This window comes from Delphinapterus leucas, chromosome 6, assembly GCF_059928025.1.
Source record: "Delphinapterus leucas isolate spDelLeu-1000000601 "Yukka" chromosome 6, BTC_Dleu_Yukka2, whole genome shotgun sequence".
NCBI classification, from domain to species: domain Eukaryota; kingdom Metazoa; phylum Chordata; class Mammalia; order Artiodactyla; family Monodontidae; genus Delphinapterus; species Delphinapterus leucas.
In genome coordinates this window covers 119,138,505-119,159,796 of record NC_143134.1, presented here as the reverse complement: position 1 = coordinate 119,159,796, position 21,292 = coordinate 119,138,505, and the positions used below count along the sequence as shown (strand labels likewise).

General features: G+C 54.0%; 1 protein-coding gene across 1 annotated transcript in view; it reads right to left on the bottom strand.

Annotated features, from left to right (window-relative positions):
• HMCN2 (hemicentin 2) overlaps positions 1-21,292 on the bottom strand; it is a 156,346-nt gene that overhangs the window by 95,241 nt on the left and 39,813 nt on the right. The window contains exons 13-22 of the mRNA XM_089913870.1: positions 20,902-21,029; positions 20,070-20,183; positions 17,662-17,811; positions 10,383-10,571; positions 9,537-9,654; positions 9,126-9,261; positions 7,125-7,269; positions 3,741-3,853; positions 3,457-3,616; positions 2,241-2,406 (exon numbers count right to left, since the gene is read on the bottom strand). Coding sequence (XP_089769996.1) covers positions 2,241-2,406; positions 3,457-3,616; positions 3,741-3,853; positions 7,125-7,269; positions 9,126-9,261; positions 9,537-9,654; positions 10,383-10,571; positions 17,662-17,811; positions 20,070-20,183; positions 20,902-21,029 — 1,419 coding nt within the window. The remainder of the gene's footprint in view (positions 1-2,240; positions 2,407-3,456; positions 3,617-3,740; positions 3,854-7,124; positions 7,270-9,125; positions 9,262-9,536; positions 9,655-10,382; positions 10,572-17,661; positions 17,812-20,069; positions 20,184-20,901; positions 21,030-21,292) is intronic.

Sequence of the window (21,292 nt, the reverse complement as noted above, 5' to 3'; positions counted from 1 at the left end):
TTCCAGAACGGCAGCTTTGAAGCTGAGCCTTGGGGGTCCCTCGGAGGAGGTAGAGGGGAAGGGGAGCAGACAGACAGCAAAGCTACCCCCGCACCATCACTGCTCCCTGTGTGTTTCCCATGGGTTTTTAAAAACCTGCATCTTCTGTCTGAATGGCTGTGGGACTAAGGGGAACTGTGTGTCCGGCAGAAAAGGGAGCTTTGTTCTGCGTGGGGAAGCTGTCAGATGCCACAGGGAGAGGCCCAAAGAACCGCGGGGACCCAGAGCCCGCAAATGAAGTGTCAATACAATCAAAGGTCTGTGAGGTTATTCACAGTCGCCAGCAAGTGGAAACAGCCCAAGGGTCCATCAACTGGTGACTAAATCAACAAAAGGTGCTCTATCCAGGCAACAGAATATTATTCAGCCATAAAGAGGACCAAAGCCCTGACACCTGCTCCAACACGCAGGAGCCTCAAAAACACGATGCTAAGTGAAAGCAGCCGGACACAAAAAGCCACAGAGCGCACGATTCCATTTACATGAGACGTCCCGAAGAGGTTGCCGGGGGCTGGGCTGGGGCCGGGCAGGGATGGGAAGCGGCTGCCAATGAATGTGGGGACTCCTTTTGTGGAGGAGGGTGCTGGAAATGTTCTAAAGTTAATTGTGGTGATGGTTGCACAACTCAGAATTTACTTAAAAACACAGAATTGGAAAGCACGCCGTTTATACCTCAATAAAGCTTTTCCACTGAAAGAAGTTGGTGAGAATTAAGTAACACATAGGGTGATGATAATTTTTGAAAGGTGGAAATGATGCTTTAGTTTATAGCAGCAGCAGGAAAATGCTGTCAAAGTGATTTTCCGCCACTGACAACGTACTAAGCATCGCTCATCCATCACTGTATCGTGAGAACAGGGTTTCAGCCTTGTCCACTTCACAGGTGGAGAAACGGTCCAAGAGGAACCAGCGGCCACCTGAGGCCACACGACTAATACAGAACCAGCCGGGATCCACGCTCAGGTCTGACGGACTCCAGGGTCTGAGCCCTTCACCCCAGCCCCACCCTCCAGGCATATTTTCCCACCTCACGTAGGTGAACTCCTGGAATCTCAGAACTCTCAAGAGAAAGCCGCAAGCCAGCACGAAGTGGAGGGGGCCAGGGGAGAAGGGACAGAGCAAAACTCAGGATTGCAAAAGCAGCTCTCACAGATTTACGGCTCCCGGCTGATCTATTAACGCATCACAACAAGGAGGGGTGAACAATGGCGGTGTGCCATTTCGGTAACAAACCATAAATAAACAAGCACCCGCCAGGCCAGGCGGCTGCCCAGCCAAGGAGCCAGGACCAGCCTTTCTGCGGAGAGATGCAGGCTCCCCAGACGACCACTCCCTCCCCCACCTACACGACCTGGGCTGCAGAGACACCAAAGGGTGCGCAGATGGGGGCAGCACAGCGCCAGCCCAGCCCCAGGACCCCAGCCGCGTACAGGCGTGCAGGCTTCAAGGACGGGAGGGCGCACCAAACAGATGATCTGAGAGGTAGAGACCCATGTGTGGGTGTCAGGAGTGGGATCTTGCACAGCAGGCTGCTCTGAGACCTCCTCCACCTGGAACTTCTCAAAGGCCCCGCCAGGGCTGATGTCACCAGCCAGAGCTGCCCCCTCGCCACAGCCCCGCTCCTCGAGGGTCAAGGGTCCCAGGAGTCTGAGGCCTTCTTGTCTGGAACCACCCCACCCGACACCCCTGCCTGGGGGGGTGCAGCCAGGCTTTGAAGGATGCCCAAGCACCTCCTCCCTTTCTGCCCACTCTCAGGATCCCTGAAAGCCCCGCTGCCAGACACCTGGTCTGCGGAGCAGGCAAGGACGGCACACGTGTCTCGTTCAGGAGGCTGTCTCAACCGTGGCATCACTCTTTCCTAGCTGAGCGACCACAAGCAGGTCACCCCACCTCGTTGAGCCTCAGTTCCACTCAGTTCTGCTCTGCTGAGCAGATGGAAGGCGATCCTGCACGCAGCGCCCCTCGGCCGTGCGTGAAGCACTGCGTGCGTGTTATTTCAGAGGCCTTCCCCCTCTGAAGGGCATCCATGCTCCCTTAAAGGTCAATGGCCAAAAGTGCTGTGTGTGTAATCGGATTGCATGCCCCTGGGGGTGTCCACAGGGTCCCACACACTGGCCGGGTCACTGGTCACCTGGAGGTCAGTTTCCTCAAACCCCAAGCTCTGTCCATCCCCAGACCCAAGGCCCCGCAACTGGGGTTACCTGTCGGTGACGGGTGGCACAGGGAGGGAGTCCTTGGCCCAGGTGACCAGTGGGGGTGGAGAGCCCTGGGCTTCGCAGTCCAGGGTCACCTCGTCACTGGCCTTGGCTGTGACACTCAGCGGCTTGTCTGCGTCACATGACCCATTCACAAGGATCCTGGGCTTGGCTGTTGGTAGAATCATGCAGGGGGTGTGAACAGAGCAGGGAGTCAGGGGTCGCGGCCCAGAGGGGACCAGCATGGCTCCCCCAGGAAGCTGAGGTGGCACTGCCACCCCAGAGATGCAGAAGGTGGGTGGGCTCTATTATAATGGCAGTGTAGGTTTCAGGGTGGGCTCAGATCCAATGGTTTCCCCTAGTCATACCCCACCCCACATGTCTACCCCATCCTCCCGCTGGAAGCTCATCTTGCTTTGATGACCCTGACATGGTCCCTCCTGCCCCAGTGTCCTCCTCTTGCTTCTCTCCATCCTGCTTCCCTTCCCTGGGGACATTCTGGCAGGCTCTGTCCTCCCTCTCCTCTCTCTCCCTTCTCGCCCTTGATGATCCCATTTATTCTCAGGAATAAATGGGATTAGCCATCAGATGCTGCCCAGCTTCCCTTTGTGCCGAGGGCCCCAGGGAAACACTGGTTCCAAACAGTTCAACACACAGTTAATTATTGAATCACAGTTGTGATGGGCACTAAGAAAGGGACATTCCGGAGAGTTCACAGCAAGGTGATTTGACACAGCCTCAGAGATCAGAGAGAACTGAGATCTGACTGACGGGAGAAGTAGGCTGGACCAGGTAAGGGAAGGGCATTCCAACAGAAGGAACTGCACATGCAAAGGCCCTGAGGCAGCATGGATCATTTAAGAAACTGAAAGGAGGCCAAAGGGTCTGGGCACAAAGAGCTGGGGAGAAAGGTGGGCAAAGGGGCTGCCAAGATGGGAGGGGGTCCAGTGTAGGGCCTTGGGTCTTTCCAAGCCTTGTGAATGTGACACCTTCCCCCCATCCGGTGGCAAAGGGCTGAGTTGGAACCACTCTTAGAGCATGCCCACACTACAGGGGACAGTGCTCTGAAGGACAGCTTTGGTCTACATGCCCTTCAGATGTGAGGAATTTAGAGGCAGGGTTGACGAGATGCAAGGAGGATGCAGGTGAGGTCAGATTGTCTATGCCCCTGCCTCAGTGCCTGCCAAGCCCCTCTCCCGGGACAGGGGCAGCCATCACTCACTGTTGACAGAAAGCTGCATCTCCTGGCTGGAGAAGCCCACGGCGTTGGTGGCTGTGCAGACATAGGCCCCTGCATCCTGGGCAGATGGCCGGGCGATGACCAGGGTACCATCCTTGCTCACATTGTAGTGGGGATCCCTGGAGGCCAGGGCATTGGTTTCCTGTGGTAGAGTCACAGGTGACATCAGCAGAGCCCACACCCCACGGCGATTTGCATCATTCCTCTTCCCATGATGCACTGGGCCTACCTCTCTGGTTACCTTTGTGGTAACAGGCTTCACCTACCTTGGTCCAGGTGACGGTAGGGGTGGGCACTCCTGAGGCTACACAGGGGAGAGAGGCTGGAACACCTTCATTGGTGATATGGTGGGTGGCAGTGGGCTGGATTCTAGGTGGCACTTTTAAAAACAAACCAATTTCATAAACCAAAGTTCATAGCAGCATTATTCACAACAGCCAAAAGGTGGAAACAATCCAAACAGAGGGTGATGGATAAACAGAATGTGGTGTGTACGTATGGAATATTATTCAGCCTTAAAAAGGAATAAACATCTGATACCTGTTACAACACGGAGGCACCTTGAAAATATTACGCTAAGTGAAATAAGCCAGACACAGAAGGACAAATACTGTATGATTCCACTTACACAAGATACCTAGAACAGGCAAATTCATAGAGACAGGAAGCAAAATGGTGGTGGCCAGTGGCTAGGGGAGGGGGAAACGGGGAATTGGTGGGTACAGAGTTTCAGTTTGGGAAGGTGAAAAAGTTCTGGAGATGGATGGTGGTGATGGTTGTGAAACCGTGCCCTATAGGGTTAAAAAAACCCATCCTGAAACTGTGCCCCATGGGATTAACAGAAATTCCTGGCTCCTCTTACAGCTTGCTAACAACCCCTCTGCTTGAGCCGCCTTCACTTAGCAAGCTCCCTTAATTGTTAGTTCGTTGCAAATTGCAGACCCTCCAAGCTTCATGTAGCCTAAACAATAAGATGTTTGTCTGAGTTGTTTTCCAGGAACTTGGTGTCTAGTTCGAGCTCAAGCCAGCTAAGACTGGTTGGGACCACAGGCCCTAAAACTGGGCCTGCATCAGAGGGCCAAGGACCCCGCCGTCAGATCATGCTAGGCGCCTCCATTTTTGAACATGCATCCCATGAAGAAGCAAGTAACCCAGATACGCCACACAGAACACTCATTACCTCACCTTTTCCCTACCTGCGATCACCTTTCCCCACGCCTAAGACCACCCTGCTTCCTTATCCCATAAATACCCCAAGCCCCCGGGCTTTGGGGAGGTGGACCTGAGGCTTGTTCTCCTGTCTCCTCGCTTGGCTGCCTTGTGAACACATCCTTTCTCCGCTGCAAACCTCGGCGTCTCAGCCCTTTGGCTTGCTGTGCATTGGGCAAACGAACCTGGTGGTACAACAATGTGAATGCCACTTATGCCACTTAATTTATGCCACTAAACTGTAGGCTTTAAAATGGTTAAAATGGTAAGTTTTACATTATGTATATTTTATCATGATTGTTAAATTTTTTTTATTTTTTGGCCATGCCATGTGGCATGTGGGATCTTAGTTCCCCGACCAGGGATCGAACCCGTGCCCCCTGCAGTGGAAGCACTGAGTCTTAACCACTGGACTGCCAGGGAAGTCCCTATTTTATCATGATTTAAAAAAAAAAACAAAACAATTTTAACAGAAGAAGACAGCCACCACTGCTGTAAATTCATGCCCCAGATATAGGGCAGCCTGTGTTTAGGAACAAGTTGTACCGTTTCTTAACTATGGGACTTTGGATAAACCACTTAATCTTTTGGTACCCATATTCCTTGGTCAGCTAAAAAGCTAAATTAACCCTAATTCCCTGCTCACTCTCTGGGGATGGACGGATGAGAAACGGCAGAAAATAGTGTTCACAGGACACAGTGAACTTGAAAACAAGTGCAAAATCTGTCCTGGGCGCCATCCAGATCTGCAGGCATTAAAACAGGGCGGGAGTGGGGGATGTCTCCAAGAGGAGCAGGGGAGGGGGAAACGGGCATGGAAAAACCAGAACCCGGAGGGAAAGCCAGAGGCCAAGGGCTCTGACGGTAACACTCAGTTCCTTTAGGGTGGGAAATGCCCTTCTGGATTTTCCCAGGTGGCAAAAGCCAGCAAGTCGATTAGCATTTGTTGAACGGAAATGAAATTAGCCAAGAGAGACGGGCTGGATCGCCACTGCACAGAGGAGGCTGTGCGGCAGGGTGGGAAGTTAGGGGGTGAGGCTTTCTACAGAGGCAGCCTCTGCTGATCCTGTGACTTGGTGAGTTACCTCCATCTCGGAGCCTCAGCTTCCTTAACGTCAAAGAAGCGTGGAGTCTTTTAAACCCACCTCTTGGAGCAGTTAGGAAAATTAAGTGAAACCTGCACACAACCTCTCAGAGGTCTGGCACATGACACATGCCCAACCTTTGATCGCTCTTATTCATTGGAATTATGAGGAGACAGGACAGCTGGGTTCTAAACCCAGCCTCTTCTGCACCTCAGTTTTCCTCTACAAAATGGGGAATGATGAGTTCTTCCCGCTCATCCCTCGGGGTTTTAATAAAACAAGTGAAACAAACAAAAAGAGGATATTAACATATGCGGTAAATGACAAAACATAACCAGACTTAGTTTAAACTTCTTGTTTAAACTTCTTGTTAAAAAGAACGGTGGTACCTGGTGGGTGGGTGAAGGGAAACAGGGACTCTCCAACGCTGTGGGTGGGAAAGTAACTGGGCAAAATACACGAAAAGCCTTAAAAATGTGCAATCTCTGTGAGTCAAAACTCAATTCCACAACGATACTTTATCCTAGGGAAAGAATTGGTCACGTGGGCAGAGGTGGAGCATGAGGATTTTTTTGTTGCCAGACGCGCAGGCTCAGCGGCCATGGCTCACGGGCCCAGCCGCTCCGCGGCATGTGGGATCTTCTTGGACCGGGGCACGAACCCGTGTCCCCTGCATTGGCAGGCGGACTCTCAACCACTGCGCCACCAGGGAAGCCCAAGCATGAGGATGTTTATCCCCAGGTGTTCATGCTGGTGAGAAACAGGACACTAGGGGACAGGTTAGACACTCCTGGCTCATCCAAACAGGGGACATGCAGCCTTAATCCACTGCTTCTGAGTATTACTGACAGAAAAGAGTCATAAAATATTGTCACAAGAAACACTCAGGTTGCAAGACAGTAATATTACCTGGTTCCAGTTGGTTTCTAACTATTTCTATGTATGTGTACACAAAGGATTTATACCTAATTTATATAAAGAATATATATCATGCAAAAATAATTTATATGCAACATATCTAAAGAGTATATATAATGTATATATTATATAAATATATACAGTGTGTGTATATGTACATGTGCAAACTCATGTGTGTATAAAGTATGAAAGATACACACCAAAACGTAAAATTATTCTGGTTCTTCTTAGCTACTGGTATTAAGGGAGGTTGCTTTTTGTTTGGTTGGTTTTGTTTGGGGTTTTTTTGTGTGTGTGGGGGGGGGTTGTCCAATCTCTAAATTTCCTACAGCGAGTATGTACTATTTGTGCAATTTGTCTAAACAGAGATGTTCAAGGTCAAGCTCCCCCCGGGTGCCCTCCCCCATCGCATCCTGCCCCCACCACCCCGGGACTCACCCTGGACAACCAGCCGCACGTCCCTGTGCTGAGAGCCGGCCGTGTTGCTGACCAAACAGGTGTACCTCCCTGCATCCTCCAACAGCGCCTGGTCAAGGTGGAGACTGCCATCTGCTCGGACGGAATGCTGGCTGCCCGGTGGGAGCTGGTGAGGGCGAGGAAGCACCAGCTTGGGCCGAGGGCCCCACTCAGAGCCAGCTGAGAGGGAGCACCCCAGAAACCTCACCGCCCACCAGGCCAGCAGGGAGCAGCCTGGACCGAGAGGCCAGGGGTTTGGAGAGGGTGGGGGAATCTGGGGGGGGGCGGTGATGCTCCTACCCCTTCCCTGATATTCATCCACCCCCCCACAGACCCTCAGGGCCAGGTGGGCCCGACCCCCGGCCCCCCGCTGACCCCACTCTCCCGGGGCCAACTGGTCCAGGGCAAGACACCTGACCCAAGGGGACTGATGGGAGCCTCTCCCAGGAGTGCAGGGTTGGAGCCAGAGCCTTTACTAAGTCGGGGCTGAAGCTCCAAGGCCCTTGCACACTGAGGCCACAGAGAGGAAGGACAACCCATCTGTGGGGAGAGAACAGAGCCATGCAGAGCGGAGCAGAGGTGTGGCCGCATCAGATGTGGTCCCAGAGAGAGAAGCAGAGAAAGCCACTCCTGATGGGTGCCCACGTCTGTCCCCATCAGGACTGGGGTGGGGCAGGTGGCGCTGGTCCAGAATGGGGCCTGGGGCAACCTCTATAAAGATGTCCAGGGGCTTCCCTGGTGGCGCAGTGGCTGGGAGTCCGCCTGCTGATGCAGGGGACACGGGTTCATGCCCCGGGCCGGGAAGATCCCACATGCCGCGGAGCGGCTGGGCCCGTGAGCCATGGCCGCTGAGCCTGCGCATCCAGAGCCTGTGCTCCGCAATGGGAGAGGCCACAACAGTGAGAGGCCCGCGTACCGCAAGAAAAGAAAAAAAAAAAAAAAAAAAAAAGATGTCCAGCCAGTCCATCCTTGGTGAGGGGCCCCAAAACCTTTCCACCAGGCCTGAGCCCGCTTTAAGCCTCCCTGTCCCTGTTCCACGAACCCAACCTCACATTCTGCACTCCGGTTCCGGGAGAGGCTCCTGGGCTATCTCGGTACCAGGCCCTTTCAGGCTGAGTGAGCTTGAGGGGGGCTCTGCTCCTTGCACTCGGCAGCTGGGCAGGCGCAGGTCCACCCAGTATCCCCACTGAACTAAACGAGCTCTGCGTCTCCAGCCACTTCCTGTCCTGGTGTGGACAAGGCCCAGGGCCACCCCTCCCCACGTGCCCATCGGATTCTACTGAGGAAGGCTCCTCACCGCCCCAGCCTACGTGCCCAGGCAGGGTCCTCCTCGGGGTCATATCTAATTACACAGGCTGCGGAAGGAGTCACCCACTCGAGCAGCCTCGGCAAAGCCTCCCTGCTCCAGGAGCTGGACCCTGTCTGCACTGCATCAGGGACTGGAACAACAGGCCCGGGACCAGGGCAGCCACCTGGTCACATAGTCACTGCCTCTCTGGGTGTCCAGCGTCTGCTGTCTGCTGGGGCGACAAGACACAAGGACCGCGGGATGTCTGAGGATAGGCCAGAAGGATGGAGGAAAAGGGAGAGGCAAAGGAGTGAATGGCGGAAAGGAAATAGAGGGAAATAAAGAAAACCAAATGGATGGGAATGGGCGAAGCAGCCCCTGTGCACCCAGCAGTGTGCCAGGGAGCCGGGGCAGATGCTCAGCTGCTCAGGTCACGTCTCTGCCCTGGAATCATCCGAACGGGGGTGACGAACGCATTGCGTCTGTGCCCCCGCCCACAGCACTAATGATGCACAAGCTCCTCTGGCCAAGGACTCTAGAGGGTGAAGGATGCTATCAGTGCGTTATCAGAGAAGGTTCTGGAAAGAAGCAGGAAGGAAGAGGACATTCCAAAACAGGGAAACCGCAAAGCAGAGACCGAGGTGTGAACGTGACAGCGCCCTCCTCCCCTGCACCCAGAGGGGCCCTGCACTCACGGGCTGGCCAGCCTTGAGCCAGCGCCTCTCGGGGCGGGGCCTCCCAGCCAGGATGATGCAGGGCAGGGACACGGGCTGCCTCTCCAGCACCCGGACGGTGGAGGCACTGCTGGCGATCTGTGGAGGTGCTATCGGGAGAGGAGACAGTGTGGGTACACGAGACTCCTGTGGGTGGGCATCCGGGGGACAGAGGCCCCCACTCCCCACTGTCTCCTCCCCAGGGAACCAGTGGAAGCATCAGGATTGGAGACCCTAAGGGTCAAAGGGCGCACTTCTTGGGGCACACTGCCCAGGAAGTAGGGGTCCAGATGCTCCTCCTGGAGAACCTGGCTGTGGACACACCTGTCCCAAAGGATGGGCAGTCATGGGGGGGGTGTCTCTGAGGGTGCCTGGTGTCCCCCCCAAACCCTCCTCTCCAGATCCACCAGCGAACCATGTCCAGTCACAAGGAGGTGGGCCTCTGCCTGGACCTTCCCGAAGACATTTTGAGCTTCACAGACATACGGGGCCTGGTCTTCAGGAATCACACCTGAGGGGCAGGAAAGAGGCAGGGCTGACTGTCAGAGCACACCACGGCTCCAGCCCCCACAGGCTCCAGCTCCCCAGGTGCAGACGCGCCCTTGTCACAGTCTGGCCCTGCGGAGGTTAGGTAGGAGGGCTGGGATGGCAGGGAGGAGAGGGATGGGGGATACAGCCAGTCCTTGGAAGGGTGAGAAGGCCTCGGCTTGTTCCTGTGTAGCATGGGGATAACTTATCAATAAGTGCACGCTGCAGTGTGACTGGGAGGGGTCAGTAGATAATGCAAACACAGTGCTCAGCATCGGCCTGGCACATAGTAAATAGGAGCTGTAGTAGTGACGATGGTGACGGTGGTGAGGACGATGGTGGTGGTGGTGGTGGTGGTGGTGATGGTGAGGATGGTGGTGACGGTGGTGAGGACGATGGTTACCACGTATGACACTACGTGTCAGGAACTGTGCTAAGGGATTTACGTGTGCTATTCACGCAATAGCTCCTTCAGGTGGCCTGTTACTAAACCCAGGTGCTGCGTATTGTCATTGTCACTATTGTGACCAGTGCAGAGTAGTGGGGTGACGTGACCAGAGTCACCCAACTGAAATATGACCCTGCAACAGCCTGACCTATGGTCAGCACTGGGGGTCAGGGCCCTGCTCCCGGCCACCCAGTCTGGGGGCTGAGGGTGTCGGAAGCCATTCTGTCTCCCCGGCCCACCCTCCCTCAGCCCCAATCTCTTACTTTCAAAGAACAGCACTCCTGAATCGGGTCGCCCAGTCGTGCTGCCCTGCCCGGGCCCCAGTGGCTGGCCATCTCCACGGCGCCAGGTGACCATAGGGGACGGGCGGCCCGTGGCCCGGCACGCCAGGAGGGCGCTCCTCCCCAGTTCCACGGTGACATCCTGGGGCAGCTCTGTCAGCTGGGGCGCATCTGCAGGGAGGTGAGCGGTCAGCCTCACCCAGCCCCCAGGGCACTGTTCGGAGGCCTCTGCCTCCCCTCTGGTCGCTGGGGGCGTTTCCCTCTTCCAGCCGCGCCCTCATGAACCTGACTCATATCCAGGGCTCCCGGGGCCAACTTGAGTTTGGCAAGTCCACCCTGAAGAGCTCCTGAGGATGAGGAGAGCAAGTGCCCTTTGGCAGGGTGAAGTCCTCACACCCTACGTGGGGTCTCAGGGACCCCGCTTTGCCCAGCCATACGGGGGAGCAACATTCCTGCTTCTGCTCTTTGCACCTCCTGGGAAGCCCACCTCAGAGGGGCTGCAAGTCACCCTCAGCCACAGGAGCCCCACCAGCTCTGCGCGTCACCTCCCTTGCCCTCTTCCTGGGCCACGGGGGCTTCCTTTCACGGGTCTCCTAGACTCCGGCAACGATTTGCCAAAGAGCCAACTTCGTGGGAGGTTCTAGCTCATCTTTACCATGCTTCATCCTTCTCTGCTGTTGAACGTGTTGTAAGAAGCACATAAATCTCTACTACAAAATCAAAAGAAGCCTATAAAGAACTTGATCTTATACTTTATGGTCCAAATGGGACACTTAAGAGTGAAAAGAGCCATATTAATAATTACACCAGGATAACAGATGCAAACAAGGGCAGCCCTGCTGACCTGAGTTATAAAACATCCAAGCAAAAAAAAAAATCCAAGCAACACACGAGGATTTACCTCCTTAACTTTTGCTCCACGCACTCTAAATCCCATGCCCTTCCACAAGGTAACCACTGTTAATGGTTTGTAGTGTTTCTTCCAAACATTTTTTCTAAGCATTGTCTTACTTTTATGATTGGGAGGGGGGCGGGCATGGAAATAGGTTATTTCCCAAAACAGAAGCTCACGATCCTTTCCACCTTTCTGCTGGCCAGAAGCAGGTCCAATGCCAGACAGGTCCAGGCCCTGTTCCCTGTGGCTTCTGGGCACTGTCCTCAGGTCCCTGTCCCCAGACCCGCAACCAGGAAGGTCTCCGGCCTGTTTTGAACCCATTGCGTCCAGCATTGTGGAAAAACCTCCACCTCTTTTGTTCTTGCTGTCTCTCCCCAGAAATCTCCCCCATCCATCCAAATCATGACATCAAATTTCCCTCTTGGCCTCAGGGAGTAGGGAAGTTCCAGGGAGATAGAAGCACAACTTGGAAAATCACTGCAAGGAGGAAGACAGTCTTGGACCCAACCTCAGACACCACCCGCGAGTTGCTTTTCTTCCTCATTTGGGGCCTGGCAGCTGCCTCGGCTCAGAATCCAAGAAAGTCTTCCATCCAGGTGCCTCAGATGGCGTCACTGGTCCTGCAGAGCCTCGGTCCCGGGGGCAGAGCTTTGCTATTCCCCTCTTCCCATCCTGAGCAGAGCCGTGGCTCAGCTCCAGGACCAGGTACCCCCAGAGCCTGCCTCCCCAGCTCTGCCCAGCCCACGACAGGGCACAGCTCAAACCTCCCTCCTCCAGGCAGGCCTCGTCCTGAATTCCTCCCCTGAGAGAGGACAGCTGACTTATAATAGTAAGCAAATAACATGTACAAAGGGTAGCATTTGGAAAACCTACTAAGTGACAAGCATGGTGATGGTGCTTTTAGAGTTCATTCATGGCCTCAATAAACTCATGAAGTGGATATTATCACAACCCCATTTTACAGATGGGGAAACTGAGGATCAGAGAGATTAAGGAACCTGCCCCAGGTGCAGCTCAAAGTCAGTGGCAGAGCTGGGATCAGAGCCTAGGTCTGGCTGCTGCTAAGACCCAGGCTCTCAGCCACCGCACCTGGTACCCCCTAGTACTCAGGGGTAACCTGGCATCTCTTCCATCTTCTTTCAGAGGTGAATCCCGACTCACATCCTGCCCAGAAAGCTGTGACTCCGTCTCCTGTGCAGCCATCCCCCTGCTCCTCATTGAAGTCCCCCAAATAAGGCGGGACCTCAGAACCCTGTACACCAGAGCTGAAGGTCCTCTGGTCTCCTCATTGTGCAGATGGGAGACTGAAGCCCGAGGGAGGGGCGGGGCCCACCCTGATCCTGCAGCATGTTGGGTGTGGGGACGGGTTCCCAGCCCCACGCCCTTTCCAGGGTCCCATCGCAAGGCTCAGCCGCCTCTGCTTTCAGGCTCGAAGGCCCCTCCTCACAGACTCAGGTGACCTTCGGCTGGGAGGGATCGTGAGCTGGCCTCACAGCCACCAGATTTCCCCGTGGACAGCCCTTTCTGCCTTGACCTTGGACAGGTTTCCGGGTCAGGAGCTGCGAGTGCCCAGAGGCAGCCAGACATCACAACAGCTGCCGTGCTCCCTGGAGAGGCACAGGTCTCATCACCTGACAGCTGCAGCGCTTTTGCGGGGACGCAGCTCTGTGCGGGGGAACCGGAACACCACGGAAGACAGAACAGCCCCACCAAGGACGCCAGCCACCAGGCTGGGAGGGGGCAGGACAGGAGGGTGTGGCCAAAGCTGAGACTTCCTTTAACAGCATTGCTGGGCCACTCCCTCCACCCCCAGGGATTTCCCAGCAAAGTGAAATTGACAGAGGTGATGCCGTCCCTCCCTCTTACTTGGGCCCCAGGGCAAGGGACACCAGCCTGAAGGCCTGAAGCCTGGGCAGGGCCCCCCTGCTGCCCCTGCCGCACTGGGCATCGTGGATGAACCCCTTGACCACTCTGAGTCTCAGTTCCCCAACCAGAAAGAGGTATAACTATTTTCACCCTGGTTCCAGTATCTGAAAGTTCCAGGACTCTTTACCATTGTCTGAAGACCCCGTAGCCCCCCAGCCTCCTCCACCATCCCCCCGGTTCCTGTGGCTCAGAGCGGTGGGGCAGAGCTGGTGGGGATGCACCAGCTCAGGAAGGAGAGTTTCAATCAGTCCTGACTCAGTTCGGTCAGAAGACGGAGGGCATCTCAGGCCCAAAGTCTGTGTAGACAGGCAGGGTGGCCACGGGAGAGGCTGGCCTCAGGCCCTGCCCTGCATTTAGAGGGAATTCCAGGGTATCTGTGAATGAGACAACGCTGGGGATGGCCTCCACATCTGCCTCCCGGGAAGACTCCTTTCCCCATAGAAAGATCATTCAGTCGAGCCTGGAGCCACAGCCCCATTGGCCAGGGCTGCAGGATGACTTTCCTCCCTAAAAAAGTTTTGGTTTTTTGTGTGTTTTTTTGCGGTACGCGGGCCTCTCACTGTTGTGGCCTCTCCCATCGCAGGGCGCAGGCTCCGGACGCGCAGGCTCAGTGGCCATGGCTCACGGGCCCAGCCGCTCCGCGGCATGTGGGATCTTCCCGGACCGGGGCACGAACCCGCGTCCCCTGCATCGGCAGGCGGACTCTCAACCACTGCGCCACCAGGGAAGTCCCCTAAAAAAATATTTTAAATGATATTTTATGACTGTTTATAAAGACAAACACAATCCGGATTCGTTTTTAATCTATTTATTATTCTTCACTGTTTTCTTCTGATGGCAATAAAATCAGAGCCCTGTCCAGCAGCCCTAAAAGTATCACGGGCTCTGGGCCCTTGCCTGTTGTGCCTGATAGAGAAGCCACCCAGATACTGACCACACTGGCCACATAGCCCAGCTCTGCTTCTCTCCTGCTCCCCCAGGCTAGCCAGAGAGTCTTTGCTCCCACAAAAGCACACCCCCAGCTCCCCTGCTCACTCACCCAGCAATCAGGGGCTTCCGAGTTGGGAATAAGAAGCAGAGACTAAAATGAGAGGATAGAAAGAGGGCTGAGTGAACACCCATTTAGAGAGGAATCCAGCAGGGCAAAGGGAACTTAGCTCAGGGCAGTTTTAAAGTAATAGAAAGAGTGGGACTTCCCTGGCAGTCCAGTGGTTAAGACTCAGTCTGTACTTCCACTGAAGGGGTCATGGGTTCGATCCCTGGTCAGGGAACTAAGATCCCGAACGCTGAGTGGCGTGGCCAAAAAAAAAAAAAAAAAAAAAAAAAAAGTAATAGAGAGATCACTGAGCTCCAGGAGCGGTGCCGACAGCCGTGTGATAATCACTCCGCCTCACTCTGCCTCGCCAGGCCCTTGTCAGCCTGGTCCAGCCCACAGGCCGTGTATTGATTAGGTATTCTATTCAAGCCCTGAGTGAAGCACATTATCTCATTAAATCTCTCAAGGACCTTGTGAACAGCCTCTATCAGTATCATCCCCATTTTAGAGATGATGAAAGTGAGGCTCAGAAAGGTAAATAACTTGGCCAAACAAGCAGCAGGACCAGGACATTGATCCAGGACTCTTATCAGCCAAATGCCAGGTCCAGAGGGGATGCAAAATCACCTCGCAGGCTTGGTCCACAAATAAGGCACCTGCTGGCAGTACAGGAGGAGGCTGCCATCCTCCCTGTGCCACAAATACCACCAGGAAGCCAGTTCCCAGCTGAACAGCAGGAAGTGGGCACAGTGCCCACGCGTTCTCAGCCCTGGCAGGCTCTGCCAGCCTGGCCAGGAAGGCTGCAACACAGCTGCCACCCAGATGGGCAGGAAATTGAATTTCCCACCACTGCTGCCAGGCCAGCTCGCCCCAGACACACAGGTGTTGGGCCACTGTCCATGCCGTCCCTGACCTCAAGGCCAGAGGCCACCAGTGGCCCCGTGCCCCAGAAGCCTGCCTCTGGGATGCCAGCCATCCCCCCCCCCACCTCTCACCTGGGGAAATGGCCCCAAGACCAATGGCTAACAAGTGAAGGAACAGGCATGTCAGCCTGGGCCCCAAAGAAATAAGGTTTTGCTGGACAGAAATTAGACACAGAGCAAAGGATGACTGCTTGTAACAATGCCAAGGGCAGCCCTCCCTGGAGCACCCTCTCTGCTCACCCAGAACCTACTGACTAATCACAATGACAGTGACATTTTTCAGAGCCCATTGTGTCTGAGGCCTTTCTTATCTCTCACTCACACAACATCCAGAAATATCTTGCAGGTGAGGAGCCCGAGGCTCACAGTGGGGAAGCAACATCCAAGCCCTCCTTGCTGGGAGCATCAGGATCAAGTCCAGGGGCTAAAGGCCCGGACCCTGGGCTCAGATCTCAGCTCTGCCACTCACCAGCTGTGTGACTTTGGGCAAGGCACTTAACCTCTCTGTGCCTCGTTTTTTCCATCTATAAAAGGGATAATGTAGAATCCATCTCAAAAGGTTGTTATGAGGATTATATGCTAGTACATGAAATGTGCTTAGCGCTGGCCCGGCACGTGGCAGATTTCATGGAAGACTTATTATATTTTTATTATCAGGCTCTAGGCCTGTGGCTTTCCATACCCACCCCACCCCACCCAAGAGCTCAGCCACACAGTGCACTCTAGATAGGGAAAGTCTGAGCACATCAATCTCCTCCTTAGAAACCTCTTACCGCCTCCACAGAACAAAGCCCAAACTCCACCAGGCTCCCTAGCCCAAGGCCGGGAGTGACCCACAACTGGGCAGCTGCCCCGGCATCCCCTCCCCACCCTCTCTGTGCCTCACTCGCTGCCTTACTCCTCTTGCCATGGGGAGATCGGCACATGCTGTTCCCTCTGCTTGGAACACTGTTCCCTCTGCCTGCAACACTGTTCCCCAGCTCGTCACCTGACTGTTTCTGGGTTCAGCTTAGACATCACCTCCTCCAAGAAGCCTTCCCGGCCTCCACTGCTGGCTTAGCCCCCTTCTCTGGGCACAGGACCCAAGGATGCCACTTCCAAATTCTCAGTACACTGAGTATTCTAATGGTCTGTTTACCATCTCTCTTCTGGACACCAAGAACAACACAAAGGCAGATGCCATTGTAGCCCCAACACAGGGTCTGGGGCACAGGGCCTGGCTACAAGGTGACCACATGTTGGAGGAATAGCTGATGGAACAGATGGGGAGGATCCCCAAGCCTGAGTTGGCACCATCTCCCCCAGGGCCAGACCCTCCCGATTGAGCCTCACTGCACTTCCCTAGAACTCCCAGCACCTGTCTTTCCCGTCATGGCCACAGTCAACCCTCAGAGTACAATCTGCTCCGGCTCAGCACGCCAAGGAGCTGTGCCCACAACTTCCGAGCAATTCCCAGTGCCCAGGATCCAGGCCTGGAACTTAGACATCATGACAATCACAGCCAAGGCCATGTACCAGCCACAGAAGACTTCAAACCTCCCATCTGTAAAAAGGGGATAATAGCTTCTCCCTTTATTAAGCACTCACAATGGGCCAAACCCTGTGCTGAGCATTGTGTATCTGATTTCACTGAAGCCTCACAGCCACCCAACAAAGGAAGTAGTATGGTCAGCTCCATTTTACAGATGGGGAAACTGAGGGTCAATGATTTGACCAAAGCACATAGATGGTAAGTGATGAAGACAAGACTGGAACTCAGGTCTCAGGGATGACGACACCCATGCTGGAACCAAACTATCTCTGTGATGGGCAGTGACCGCTGCCTCTTGGGATTCTCACACTTGAGTGGTCCCTCCCACTCACCACATACCAGTGTTGGTCTGTGTGACCAACAGAATATAGCAGAAGTGATGGTATGTCACTTCCAAGACTGCGACTGCTTATAAAGACTGCAGCTTCCACCTTGGACATTATCTCTATCTCTATCCCTCTTGACTCACTTTCTCTGGGAAAACCCATGTCACAAGAAGCCTTCTAGAGAAGCCTATCTGGGTAAGGAACAGAGGCCTCCTGCCAACAGCCACATGAGTGAACTTAGGGGTGGATTCTCCAGTCCCAGTCAAGCCTTCAGATGACCACATCTCCGGCCAAGGTATTAACTGCTATCCCATGAGACACCTGGAGCTAGAAGCACCCAGCAAAGCCACTCCCAGAATCACAGAACCATGAGACAATGGATGCTTATTGTTTTAAGCCACATAGTTTTAAGGCAATTCGTTACACAGCAAGAGGTAACACATATACCATCTCCCTCTAAAATCCCCATCCCACGTGCTCTGGATCCAAATGATGCAAACTCCCCACTGGCAGGCGACGTGGTACCACTCTCTCCTCCCTGCTCAGAAATAGGGCAGGTGGTGGGGGACGGGGAAGGGGGAAGGCAGGAGGGGCAGGGCAAGTGGGGACAAGGTGTACACTCACGTCCAACCTCCAGCCGGATTTCTGCAGAGGCATCGCCCAACTCATTGACAGCTCGGCAGGTATAGACGCCAGCATCCCTCTCCTGAGCCACCGGGATTCGCAGCATCCCAGAGCTGGAGCCCTCAGAGGCCAGAATCATTTCAAGACCCTCTGGACCAAAGATGAGAAAACATCAGGCAGGTACCCATGGTTACCACAGGAGGCCAGGGTATCAGGCTGCCTTCCTGACCCTGGGTTCCTGCAACTCCACAAAGCAGAGACCTTGGAGGGGTGCGGGTGAGGGAGGGATTTCCCCCAGAATCAGGACCCCTATTGTTTAATGAGTACAGATTTTTAGTTTTGCTAAATGTAAAGGGTTCTGGAGATGGATGGTGGTGATGGTTGTACAACAATGTAAATATACTTAATGCTACTGAACTGTATATCTAACAATGGTTAAGACAGTAAATGTTATGTTAGGCGAATTTTATCACAATTTTAAAGTCAGCACCCTTGGGTCCAGTTCCCTGAGCTCCTTTGTTGACCACGAGTGAGTCTCAGCCTGTTCCCCTGCATGCGACAGGCTCATCACCCAAGAACTCCTTGCCTGGGCCTCCCTCCTGGATCCCCACCGTCTGCTCAGGTGCAGACTGAGGCTTGGATCAGCTCTGGGAGGAGCCCAGGGTCACGGAGATGACCACTCTCCCCCCCAGTTCTGCCTCTTTGAGGCCTTATTCTCATTTCCCTCGTGCACTGTTCCCCCACCCCAACTCCAGGCCTCCCCCTCCTGAGGCCTGAGGGACCACGCTGAGTCTGAACTCTTTTTACAACTTAATATTTTACACTTAAAATTGTGCTACATACATATACATAACACAAAATTTTACCACTTAAAGCATTCTGAGTGTCCAATTCAGTGGCATGAAGTACGTTCACATTGTCATGCAACCGTTCCCACCACCCATCCACAAAACTTTTTCATCTTCTTAAACTGAAACCCTACTTATTAAACACTAACTCCTCATTTCCCCGTCCCCCAGCCCCTGGCAACCACCATTCTCCTTTCCGTCTCTATAAATTTGCATATTCTAGGCATCTCATATATGAGATTCCACTCAAATAACTGGAATCATTTAATACTTGTCCTTCTGTGTCTGGTTTATTTCACTTAGCATAATGTTTTCGAGGTTCATCTATGTTGTGTCAAAACTTCATTGCTTTTTTCCAAACTAAGAAAAATTTTTTTCCTTTTACTTTTTTACTACTTAAATACACCACACTAGAGCAAATGTCTCTGAAAATATCATAAATAAAGGATTTTTTTCTCCATTCAGCAAATTAGAAGCAGGGGGACGTTTCTACACTGCAGCTGCTATGAGCCTGACTTTTTTTTCTTTCGTTTTTGTTTCTTTTTCATTCTTTTCTTTTTCTTTGCCGTAGGAGTCAAATTAAGAAAAAATTTAATTTAATTTTAAATAAAACTCATAAAATGTATTATCGTAACCGTTTTTAAGCGGTAACTGTATTCTTATCATTGTACAGCTTGAAGTTCACTCCTTTTTAAGGCTGAGCAACATTCCATTGAGAGATCCCCCCTTTATAAAGGGGCTCCCAGGCTGGGCTGGTAGAGCTCTCAGCCACCACAGGCAGTGACCTGAGCACAAAGTAAGGAGTCCTGAGGCCTCTGCCACCACTAGCTGGTGACCGTGGACAAAATGCTCAAACTCTGAGCTAACTCTGCCTGTCAATGTCAAGGTGAGACTCTGACAAGATCACAGACAGGTGCTGCAAAGGCTGGAGTGCATCCAGGTGGGAGGTGCCTGTGCTTGAGAAGGAGCCCAGTGTTCTGCCCCTGGAAAGTCTGAGGCAGGAGCCCCAGGACCCAGGTCCACTGGTGTGGGCGCAAGAGCAGCTCCTGTTCAATCAAACTCCAGCTCAGCGTCTGGCACAGACAAAACCCTCTACACTCGTTAACTCAGGAGAGCCTCAGAACAGCCCTCTTAACGTTACTGCTAGCTCTCAGATAACCACATCGCCATCGTCACCATCATTAAGAACACTGAGCCCTGCCCGTGCGCCAGGCTCGTGGTAAACAATTTGCACACGTGGACTCATTTAATCCTCATACAACCACCTATCTTTGACTTTCCAGCTAAGGAAGCAGGCTCAGAGATACCAAGTCACTTGTCTGAGGTCACCCAGGGGAGCCAGAATTCAAGTCGAGGTCTGTTCTAGATCCTTCTCCTAACCACGGAGCCAACCTGCATTAGCTGCGTGGACGCTGGCCTGGGGATGGGAGTGGGGCTGCCAGAAACGGTCCTCTCTCTCCAGACACCCCATTCGGAGTGCCCCCCACGACCGTCCTGGAAAGCTGACCCTCCAGGGCCCCAGTGGGATCGCCCACGGGCCGCTCCCCCCACCCAGTGTACCTCGATACCAGATGACCCGGGGCGGAGGCACCCCGGACGCCTCACACGCCAGCACGGCCTCCTCCCCGACGGCGGCCAGCACCACAGCATTCGTGGCCGAGACGGACGGTGGGTCTGTGTGGGGAGCAGACGGGGAATTGGGGACCAACCCACAGACTCCCTGGAGAGAGAATGCAGCTGGGGGAGGGGCGGCGGGGACAAGGTGGGGCTGAGCACCTGCCTCCTCCCCAACCCCCACCAACCGGGACAGTCACCCCAGAAAGATGTAGCCTCCGCTGGTTTCTACAAAGCCAGTTACTCCCGGGACCAACCCCCCGTTTTGTTCCTCATTGATCTTGAGATAAAAGCCGAAATCCTACAAGGTTCTTAAAGGCCCTACAGGGGCTGCCTGCCCCGCCCCCGCCCCCTCACTCCAGCCAGCCTCCTTGCAGCCCCTTGGGCAGCCCAGACTCATTCCCACCTCCAGGCTTTTGCCCCACCCGATCCCTCTGCTTGGAACGTTGTTCCCATTCCCATCTACGGCAGGGGTCTGGTCCTGTGTGCACCAGCCGTTCCCCTCTCTGCCCAGGGGCACGTCACTCCATCACACCACCCTGCTCTGCGCTTGTTCTAGTATCTTCACCATCTGAAAGTACCTCATTTATCTGTTTGCATGTTTGCTTTGTGCCTCCCCATTAGAATATAAGCTCCACCTGGATGGAGACCCTGCGTTCACTGCTGTAGCCCCAGTGCCTGCCACAAAGTAGGTGCTCAGTAAGTATCTGGGGATGGGAGGGAGTGAGGGAGGATGGGCTGGAGATCCTTCTCCTGCAGATACCCTTGACCCGAGTACCTGCATAGTAGAGGGTGACCGTCTTCTCGTCTGTGCCAATGTCATTAGCAGCCTGGCAGCTGTAATTCCCAGCATCCTCTGGGGCCACTCCCTGAATGATCAGGGTTCCCTGGGCATCCACGCGGACTCTGGAGTCGTGCCATGAAACGTGTTCAACAGCAAGGGGCTGGTTAGGTCGGGTCACATGGGGTTGCCCCAGTCCTTATTAATAACAAATTAACTAACGACATCACTGGTGACACCATTCTACCCTGACCGCTTGCCCTGTGCCAGGCTGTGTGTTCAGCACTTTACATATGTTCTTTTTTCATTCATGGGGCTCAGAAAGGTATGGTGACTTGCCCAAGGTCACACAGCCTGAATGGCAGAGGCAGAATTCAAGTACAGGTCT